Raw genomic sequence first — 11,155 nt, forward strand, 5'->3', positions numbered from 1 at the left:
GATGGACCTAGAGTCTGTCATACAGAGTGAAGTAAGTCAGAAAGAGAAAAACAAATACCGTACGCTAACATATATATATGGAATCTAAATAAATAAATAAATAAATAAATGGTCATGAAGAACCTAGGGGCAAGATGGGAATAAAGACATAGACCTACTAGGGAATGGACTTGAGGACACGGGGAGGGGGAAGGGTAACCTGGGACAAAGTGAGAGAGTGGTAGTGTACATATGGACATATATACACTATCAAATGTAAAACAGATAGCTAGTGGGAAGCAGTCGCATAACACAGAGAAATCAGCTTGGTGCTTTGTGACCAGCTAGAAGGGTTCAATAGGGAGGGTGGAGGGAGGGAGATGCAAGAGGGAAGAGATATGGGGATATATGTATATGTATAACTGATTCACTTTGTTATAAAGCAGAAACTAACACACCATTGTAAAGCAATTATACACCAATAAAAACGTTAAAATAAAAAAAAGAAAGTTGTATACATAGAAGAGTACTCCTTTAAAGGATTTTTCTGAATTCAGATGTGAGAATGTGCTTTAATATTCATCTGCCTTGGTCTTTGAAAATATGACTTTCACAGAAGATAAAAAAATTTTGGTAGATCATGTAGCAGTACCTAGATTTTTAGGAAGGATCTGACAAGATTCTATGAACGAGATCAACTACTATGATATAAGTCACAGAATAAAGAGTAAATGATTCAGTAGAGAAAATGAGACTTTTGGTTGAAGACGGATGAACATACAAATTTTGCTCCCTTCCCAAATCCTACTAAAATAAAGCAAAGGAATATTTTTAACCTACAAGGTTAAACCTATAGGACAAAAAAATGGGAGCTGGTATTGGAAAAAGCCAAGAAGCAACCCACTAGATATTTCTGGAAGTACGAGGTGAATGCTGGCTGCCCAACTTATACCCTGTAAGCAGGAGAATTTTGAATCACGTTCTCTGGAAACTGATCAGCCTGAGACAAAGGAAAGAGACTACCCTGATAATCAGACAGTGAAGACCACTATCAACAAGCCCTGCCCATGTACACTGGATCTTCCCATCAGCTTCTGATGCCATTACTCTTAAATAGCAGCAAGCAGTCAGAGATCACAGACATCTGAGGAAAGCAGTTCACACAGCGAGGTCAAATACAAACAGAAAGACATTGTTTGAAGAAAATTATGCAGAAAGAAGAAAACTTCAAAAAATTTTTAATTAAGATACTAGAGGTATTAGCTCCAGGAAAAACAAAACGTGCAGGAAAGGAAAAGTAATCACAGTATACTATATGGCTCAGAGGTGAAGAGTATTTATAAAGGTAGAGGTATTTATAAAGTCATAACAAGGCAAACAGAACATTGATCCAACCAAAATTATGGTGTATGGAGAGAATGGAGGAATGGGGTGTGTGTGTGCGTATAGCAGGGATGACGAGGTGACCAAAACCGAAAAATCAAGAAGTAGCAATGTAAGCATGTTCTTTAGAGATATGGAGATAAATATCAAAAGGATCAGCCAAAAGAAATGAAAGTGGTTGCCTTTCGGGAGTGGAAAACTGGAGCAGGAATAGGAGATTGCTGTTTCTTGGTAACAGTGACAAAGAACCAAACGACTTTTTAAATTACATACATGAGTAACTAAGTAAAGGAAAATCTGGATAAATATTGTTTTTCAGTTAGAAAAGATATTTTAAATAAAAAAATCCATCATATGTGCATCCACTTATATTGTACAAGGAAAATGACATTTTTCAAAACATCACTCCAGAATTCAGAAATTTTGGGACTCTCTGTGTTTTATTGACCTTAGCACTGCTCAATGCATTTGTGGAATTCCTATTTAGAAATGACCTTCAGAGATAAGTTTATTAAACATAAGCTTTAATAATCTTAAATATATTAGACTGCACAGCACATTGGATGGTGCTTATACTGAGCCCTTAGGGAGCTGTAGCTGCACTGTAGTTGGTGGAATGATTTCTCTGGAAAACCTAATTGGTTTCTCTTCTATAGTAGCAGAGGCTGGGAGAAAGGCAGCGCCGTGGAGTAATTGTTGGGGTTTGGAAAGAGGCACAAATTGAAGGATGTGGAGAAATATACCAGAGCCACACCCACAGAATGACTGACTGTAAAGGAGTTAATATAAGAAGCAAGAGATAATTTCAAACACTTCTTATTCATATTTTTAACGAGTCAAAGGGTGTATTGCATTGATAAAGAAAAGCAATTTACTATGTAAAAGGAACAATGAAATAAACATACAAAAAAGAAGTATTGGAAATAAAAACATGGTTGTCAATACTAAAGATCTCAAGAGAAGCAATAAAAAACCAGAATGTAATCACTGCTGAAATAAAAATGAGAAAATGCAAGGAATTCCTCCAGAACATAGAACAAAAAAGACAATGATGGAAATTATGAGAAAAAAGAAAAAGATGTAGGCATTCTAGTAGATTGAAACACGATGGTGGAGAATTATTAATCAAAGGAATAGAATAAAATTTCACTGAGCTGAAGAGATTTGAATCTTCAGTAATAAAAGTGTTCACCAAATGCTGTGAAGGATTATTGAGAAAGGATCTATACCTAGAAAGTTATCTTGGTAAATTTGTAAATTCCAAGGATAAAAAAGAAATCACATAAGCCTCCAGATAAGAAAAAAAAAAAGAAAGGGATAACAAAACCTGAAGGAGAGAATGAGACTGGCATTGGACTTTCCATTTTCAACACGCCACACTTCAAGACCATGGGAGTAATGACTGTTACAGAGTTCCTGTGTAAGGGTAAAAAGAAGACATTTGGACATGAAAAAAGTTAAGAAGTACACTACCTATGTTCATTTTTATCAAAAGATTACCTAAGGCAGTACTTCAGTCAAATTAAAAATGAATTTTAAATAATTTAAATTAAGAACAGGGAAAATTTTATATAATAGTAATAAGCGATGCAATCAAATTTACAGCTGTTGAAGAGGATTCTTAAAAGAGGAATAAAATAGTTAACATTATCCTATATATAATCATTTATATATAAATTAATAGAAATCAGGACTAGAAATCCAGATTATTTCTTGGAGGTGAAGTAAGAGAATGCAGAAGCAAAAACAGTACTAAAGGTGAAGTCTTATATAGGGTTGAGGGAGGTCAAAGTTACACTAAAATTTCAGGAAGCCAGACTAGAAATCCAAATTTAAAATATTTGTAAAAAATGTAAATTAAAAACTTATAAAATAGGATGTAGAACTTCTAAGAGAAAAAGAAGAAAAAGAAAACTAGATAAGACCAGCAAATGTTGGCAAAGCAAAAAGGGTCAAATGTTAATATATTAATGATCATAAAATCCTCCTTTTAGTGGCAAAGACATTCCAATTGAGGTATATATATATACATTAATCTAACTATATGCTACTTATAAGAGACACAATATGATATTAAAAAAATATTGAAAACAAGGGTATGAGAGAATAGAAAATATATATTGGTCTCTGCCCCCGGTTCCTGGCACAAAGTTTCTAAAACCCTTGTAATTTCCTAAGTGATAAGAACTCTAGGGGCATCTCTTGCTCTAATATTGGTCTTAGACCTTGGTTCCTGAAACCTTAGTAATTTCCTGGGTGATAGGAGTGTCTTTTGTTCTAATGAGGCAATTTTGGGCAGGTTCCTAGATGACTCCTGGATGAGGGCTGGTCACCAGAAAGACCAAGTCATGATTAGAAACTTGGAATTTTCAGCCCCTCCTCTCCCCCCTCCATTCTCTTGTGTAGGGAGATGGTCTGAAAATGGAGTTAATGATTAATCATGCCTACGTGATGAAGCCTCCATAAAAATCCCCAAAGTATGGGGTTTGGAGAGCTTCTGGGTTGGTGACCAGGTGGAGGAGCTGGGAGAGTGGCATGCCACTTCCCATATACCTTGCGCTATGCATCCTTTCCATCTGGATGCTCATCTGTATCCTTTAATAAGCTGGATGAAAGTAAGAGTTTAAAGATAAGCGTTTTCCCTAGTCTGTGAGCTACTGTAGCAAATTAATCAAATCCCAGGAGGGGCTATTGGAACCTCTGATATGTAACTGGTTGGTCAGAAGCACAGGTGACAACCTGGGCTTGCAACTGGAGCTGAAGAGGGTGGTGAGCAGTCCTGTGGGACTAAGCCCTCAACCTGTGGGATCTGATGCTGTCTCTGGGTAGACAGTGTCAGAACTGAGTTGAATTGCAGGACACCCAGCTGGTGTCCCAGAGAACTGCCTGGTGGGGGAAAAAACCTCCACACATTTGGTGACCAGAAGTGAAGTGTTCTCTGTGAAGGTAAAGGAGACACACAGGGAAGAAAGACACAGTAGGGAAGAACTGGGTTTTTCCCTACAAAGGAATGAAAAGACTGAATTTTTTCCTTTATAAAAGGGATGAAGAAGGCTATTACAGACTAATGCAAATTAAGAAGAAAGCAGAGATGGCAATATCAATATCAGGCAAAGTAGAATTCAAATAAAAATCACTCACTTATACTTGTGAGACATTCTATAAAGCTAAACCATATAATATACCACGAAGATATAACATCCATGAACCTCAATATATTGAGCAACAGAACACTGGATATATAAAATAAAAACTGCCTGAAATAAAAGAAGAATTGGACAAAAATTACAATTATAGTAAAGATCTTTCTTAAAATGTGACAGATCAAACAGACAAAAAGGTAATAATGGATTTGAAAAGCATAATTTAAACATAATAATTTAAATAACAAACAGTTTGGCTATATATGTATAACTTTTTAACCTTTTTTCTTAAGCAAAAGAGAATATTCATTTGTTTTCAATGCCTAAAGGACATTAATAAAAGTTGATCATGTAACAAATCATAAGAATAATCTTAATGAAACTGAACTATCATATAGGTCATATTTTATGACCATGGATGTAGGGGAATTAGAAAGTAATAATAAAAAAAAAAAAGAAAGTAATAATAAAAAGATAATTAAACCCCACCCCCAGAAGTTACATCTCCCAAATATCTCTTGAGTCAAAGAGGAAATCAAAGCTGAAATAATAGACAATTTAGAAAATGAGAGTGGGAACACTAATTCTACGGCCTGCAGCAAAGTTGAGCCCAAGAGGAACTTTACCTTTAAATGCTTGTATTATTTAAAGAAATCATGAAATCCAGAAATCATGAAAATAACTGAATCATATTTTTCAACTCAAAAATCAGAACAGGATAAGTAAAATAAAACATAAAAGGACAAAGAGTAGAAACTCATGAATAAAACAAAGTAAAATGTAGACATGGTTCTCTTAAAAAGTCCAATAAAAGTAGATTATTTATTCATTCTATAGTTATTTATGTTCTGGGCATACACTCTGAAAACAAAAAGGACAAACTTGGCTGATTCTCTTTGTTGTACAACAGAAACTAGCACAGCATTGTGAAGCAGTTATACTCCAATAAAGATGTATAAAAGACAACAAGAAAAAAACCCCACCAAACATGACAAAAATAAATAAATAAATGTTTCATTTAGAAGGAGTTTAGGTTGATAATTATGGCACAAACACCTATAACTGGGAGAAATCTTGGATAAATAAAAATCAAACCCTGTTATAACCTAGATGTCTGAGAATCATGACTCACCCACATCATAAATGTTCTGTGTAAAAGCTCCCACCTCAGGCCTTTGTGTTTTCTGTTCTTCGTGTCTGGAACCTTCTTCTCCCAGACATAAGCTCTGCTCAAATGCTGCCTTACCAGGAATCTTTGTTTGACCACCCCATTTTCATCCTCAGCCTGCTTTATTCTTCTTCATATCACATATGAAACATGTTGATATCTCCCACTGTCTCTCCCACTAACGTAAAAATCCCTTGGAGGATCGGTCTCTAGTGTGTTAACTGCTGTCTTCCTGGTGCTTAGACCAATGAATGACTCACTGTAGACTTTAGATAAATGAAATCTTTGTCAAATGAAGGTTGCTCCACAAATCATTACTGTGTATATAGGTGACATGGTTTGATAAGCATATAACAAATCCCTGATGAGTGAGGTTTTATCATCTTCATGATCTAAATTTTTACATATTTCTCAATAGTGCATGGGACAGAGGCAAAGCCAACCTGGCTCTCCATTCTTTGGAGACCAAGGTCGACAAGGTCTGGTCCCATGTCTGTTGTGGTAAGTGGTGGCTTTCTCATGGAAACCTCCAGTAATTCTCATTCACTTCTGGTTTGTAATTACATTGTACTCAAATGAGCTCTATGGCTCCCTACTAAGTTCTTTAAGGTTTGTTTCTTAATAGTCTTTGTATGAGTCAGAGAGCTTAGTGCTGTGCCTGGCATACATTCAGTCCTCCATACTTTTTTCCAAAAGAATGAATGAAGAGAAATAGCAGTCTCCATGGCCTCAGATTTGCAGGAGTGAAGTGATATATGGTACCCAACCTTAGCTTCAAGACCTTCAATCTGCATCTTAGCCCTAGTGTCATCTTCACACCAGGGACCTACCACCTGCTCAATCCAGAACCCTATCCTGGCTCTGCTATGGATTCCAGGCAGGATACTCCCCACATCTTTTTGCCATCCATTTCTAATGTAGCAAAATGCTGGGATTGGAGCCAGACATATCTGCTGAATTCAAATCCTACCTTCTCCAGAAACCAGCTGTGTATTCTGGGCCAAGTTCCTGCTTTATTTTTCTTTCTTTCTACCTTTCTGAACTCAACGTGACAGAGGCTGCTAGTTGGTCACCAATATCCATTCTTTTTCCTTTTATTATAGTACCTCTAAGCTTTAACTGGCCATATGGCTGCCCAGTTAGAGACTGCATTTCTCAGCCTTCCTTGCAGCTAGCTCTTGCCTTGGGGCTAAGTTCTGGCCAATGCGGAGTGAACAGAAGCGAGGCTTGTCACTTCCAGGTCATACTCCTAAGAGGAACGGTCTTACTCTCTCCTCTTGCCCTTCCCCCTTCCCTCTGGCAGGAGCACAGTTATGATGGTGGGAGCTGAAGCAATCACTTCAGGCCCAGAGCTGGAAATCATGTAGTGAGAATGGCGGAGCTGCCCTACCAGCCCTGGTCTTGTGGATGAAACAGAAATACACTTCAATCTTTTTTAAACCTCTGTATTTGGGGGTCTCTTTGTCACAAGAGCTTGGACTATACTCTAACTAATATGCTCAATTTTGTTAGTTGTAAAATGAGAATGATACCTGGCAGGGCTGTTCTAAGGAGGAGTGTGCAGTAGAAGTTTAAGACTTGTGCAGCTTTCCTTTAGCCTGATGTCAAAGTCACAGTCTGAGCAGAATAACTGAAAGTAAGATATCTGGAGTGTTTGGCTAGTGCCAAAGTCAGTCACAGTCAAGATCAGGCACTATACTATCACCCCTACCCCCCATCCCTCTCCCACTTTCTCCACTCCCTCTCAACTCCCTAAGCTCTAGGGTCAGCCAGTGGCCAGTTGGCTAATGAAACAGTAGGAAGAGAAACCTTTAGGGTGCTGGTGGCAGGGAAGGACAGACATTTGTCAAAATGAATTTAATTTTTTACAATGGCAAATGCCATACAAACTCTATTCCTTATCTCTTCCTGCAACGTTTGGTAAAATATCCAGTTCTTGTTGCAGTTTTGAGGAGCTAAATCTGTTTTGAGGCTATGTTTACGTTTTGAGTTCAGCTTTAAGGGCAAGCCTGGAGGGATGCTTGGACACTCAATGCAGCAGCAAAGGAGCAAGCTGGCCAGGAGCTGCTGCACTGTGGAAACCCAAGAGCACATGAGGCCTATGTGAGCATCCACCACCCCAGAACACTGGAAAATTTCACTAAAAGTTGGAAAATGGTGATTTTTGACTACAGATCCATAGTCAAAACTGGAAAGACTCAAACTATAGATTCTTAATTAAAGTCACTTGAATTTCTCCCAACCTCCTCACCAAAAATAATTGGTACATCCTCTATTAATACTAAATTTCAAAATTCACATATCATCAGGGAGATTTTTGGCATAATTAAGTACCAACGTAATTAAAAAGAAATGTCTCAGCACTTACTCCATTGTATTATGGGCTTGGTTCTCCATGTCAAGAAACTGCTGCATCTGGTTTGTATTTCTTGATTTTTAATCTGTGAGGGGGAAAAAAATGATCTAGATTCCTAAAATGCTTACGTTTATTAACCTATAAAACAAGAAAATTTTCCTACTGGCAAACCATGTTGTTACATGAGTTTTTCTGAGTGTAGGAGCTCTTGGTTCCACAAAACGTAGAGACTTGCATGTGTGTGTGTGCCCCATGCATTTATGACATTGGCTTAGTGATGAGTTGAAATAGATGCTACTGACTGAAGTGAACATACATTCACTATCCAATGAACAACAGCTTGGTGCCAGGTACTTTGCAAAGTGCCAGCACATGAGATAAGTAAAACAATTCCTACTCCAGACGGGTCCCAGCTGAAGTTACTCAAGCTTTTCTTCCTGGTGGCTCCCCTAAAGGTCTGCCTTTATTTGAGTAGATTCTTTCTTTGGTCCTGTCTGGATTTAGTTAGAATGAATATACCATGAAATTTAGGACAAAAAGCCTAAAATTGCCTAAAAATAGAAATCTTACAATTTCTCAGTGGCTCTGTGGGCACCTGCTCACCCTTTTGACAAAATAGGGATGTTAGTACTTCCTAAAGTAAAAGGAATGTTTTTCCCAGCAACGTAGTTTTAATTAAAAAGAAAAAAAAATCTATGAGGATAAATGGACAAATATTGAAAAGGACTTTGACTCCTCTGAATAAAAGTTAAACAGCATTCAAGATGGTAGAAAGAGGAGGAGGACAGGCAGGCTCATGTCCCTCTCAAATCAAAGGGATTAAAGAGAGACCCTGGAATTGCGAGTGGAGCCGAAGGGCGAGTAGCAGGAATGGGAAATGAAAACTTGACCAGTACGTTCAGATGAATAATTTCATTTTGTAGGTCCTCAAATCCCTTACTTTAACATCAGGGAAACTGAGGCACAGACGAGCCAAGTGACTTGCCCAAAGCCACACAACTAGAACTCAGACCTTCCAGTTTAGGGAGAATCTCTGTTCTGAATTCTACAAGGGTCAGTCCGAGCCTCTCTCCACCCGCCCCGCAGCCCGTGCCCCCCGGGAGGGTTCAAGGCCAGCCTCCGCGGAACAGCCTGTCTGTTGGGGGTCCCCCGCCCCTCTTGGGCAAGCTGGGCTGAAGGTCGAGGGTCCGAGGCGGGTTACCTGCGCCGCGCCGCGCTCTCCCGAGAGGTCTGAAGCCCCGGGAGTAGGAACGCCGGGGCCACCGCCAGTCCGGCCCGCCCCGAGGGGCCCCGCCGCCCGCCGCGCGGCCTCCGAGGCCTCCGAGGCAGTTACGGCCTCTCGCTCCCGGCCCGCCGCCGCCGCAGAGCCGCCGTTTGCTGCCATGGGGACGCGGCCGAACTCGCTGCTTCTGGGTCTGAGGTGGGGGATGGGCTCGGCGGCGCGGCGGGCTGACCCGCGGGAGGCCGTGGCTGGCGCGCCTTGCCGGGCTACGCGGGACCTCACCGCCTTGCAGTTCTGCGTCTAGGGTCTGCTCAACAGACGGAGGGCTCCCTGAGACCACATTCTGGGTGCTGTCCACTCTGTGGCTCCTACTGCTTAGCAGAGTGTCCGGCACTCGACGGGGATCCGAGAAATATTTGTCGAATGAATGAACGAAATAACGACGGAACAAAGTGTAAACAGCTGGGGGGAGGGAGGGTTCTGCATCCAGGTTCCTTAAATCCCCCTGGCTTCCCCGCCTCTTACCCACGTTTGAAATGATACGAAAAAGAAATAGACTTACGGCAAAGAGAGCTGCCTTTCGAGTCACCAAAGTGTCCCCCAGCTAGGAAGAGCTGGGCTTTCAGCAGCAACTGTACCTGTCTTTCCCGTCCAGCGCATTGGATCCTTAGAACAACTCTGCGAGTTAGACGGAGCAGAGAGTGTTGCTTTCCCTTTTAGGGAGAAGGAAATACCTCCTAAGTGGGGGAACACGGACGGAACTCAGAGTGATTGATTCCAAATTCTTTCTTTTCTTCACCAAATTCCAAGAATAATTGATGACAGAAGCTCTGTCTCATGGTTCTGATTTCAAAGAAATGATAGGAAAGAATATATGCATAAATACTTGTACGTACACACACACACACACACACACACACACACATATATATATACTCATTTTTTTTCTACTGATACCACGAGTGATATTTTAAGCACTTAGATTTTGTATTTGGAAAATATTCTAGCATATATTTTAGGGACAGAATTCCTTGCAATACATTCAGTCGATTAATTCCTTGCGATACATTCAGTCGATTAATTCCTAATTCTTAAAATCTTTTATTTGCACTCCACTTTCATAATATTAACATTAATTTGCTACTTTAATATGGCTATCGATTTAATACTGACCTCAATTCCTCCATCCAAATTCCACCTGAATTTCAAAAAACCATTTGCTGTTTCTTGACAAGTTGAGTTTCATAGATGAATTGTGTAAAGTAACTCAGGTCATTAGGATCTGAGTGGATCAATGTATTTATTCTGGCCCCAGGAAGGGAAAATGGAACTAGGAATGAAATTTAATGAAGTTTCAGGATGCCCAATATCACTCACGCTGTGTAGCTCTTTACCATTGGTAAGTACTTTTATGTTCATTTGTTCCTTATATGCTCAAAATGTACCATGCAACACAAGTGTAACAGGTGTTATTATAGCTGCTTTTAGCATATTAGGAACCTAAGGTTTAGAGAGAATAAAAAAATTTGTCCAAGAGGATACATCTAGTTCAAGTGCAGCCAAGATATGAACCAAGATCATCTTACTTCAAATCCAGTGCTCTTCAAAATCTGTCCAAAAATTAAGGTTGAGTAGGTTTCTTTAGCAGTCAGAATCTTGCACAATTAACTGTAGATGTATTTAAAGCCATATTTTCACAAGAAGGAATGAATGTGAGCAGGGCTTGCAAAGCATAGGTATGTGAGAGTTCACATACTATGACAGATTTAAAGAAAATTTCAATATAGAATAGAAATACTCCATTCAATTTAATAGGAATAAAGGTTTCATTTCAGGGTGAGACTTAAGACTTAAACTGCAAAGACCTACCCTCTCCCCCTCCTCACTGCTCTATGACTCCCGGC

At 39.5% G+C, this 11,155-nt stretch overlaps 1 protein-coding gene across 6 annotated transcripts in view; it reads right to left on the reverse strand.

Annotated features, from left to right (window-relative positions):
- DEUP1 (deuterosome assembly protein 1) overlaps positions 1-9,892 on the reverse strand; it is a 110,729-nt gene extending 100,837 nt beyond the window's left edge. For 4 of the 6 annotated variants that reach the window (XM_055078695.1, XM_055078697.1, XM_055078693.1 and 1 more), the window contains exons 1-2: positions 9,231-9,377; positions 8,042-8,114 (exon numbers count right to left, since the gene is read on the reverse strand). In XM_055078695.1, coding sequence (XP_054934670.1) covers positions 8,042-8,088 — 47 coding nt within the window. In that variant the 5' untranslated portion in view covers positions 8,089-8,114; positions 9,231-9,377. Of the gene's footprint in view, positions 1-8,041; positions 8,115-9,230; positions 9,378-9,813 lie in introns of those variants that run through there. The other 2 variants (XM_055078694.1, XM_055078698.1) reach the window with 2 other exon arrangements.
- Between the last annotated feature and the right edge of the window lie 1,263 nt (positions 9,893-11,155).

This window comes from Physeter macrocephalus, chromosome 16 (assembly GCF_002837175.3).
Source record: "Physeter macrocephalus isolate SW-GA chromosome 16, ASM283717v5, whole genome shotgun sequence".
Taxonomy (NCBI): Eukaryota; Metazoa; Chordata; class Mammalia; order Artiodactyla; family Physeteridae; genus Physeter; species Physeter macrocephalus.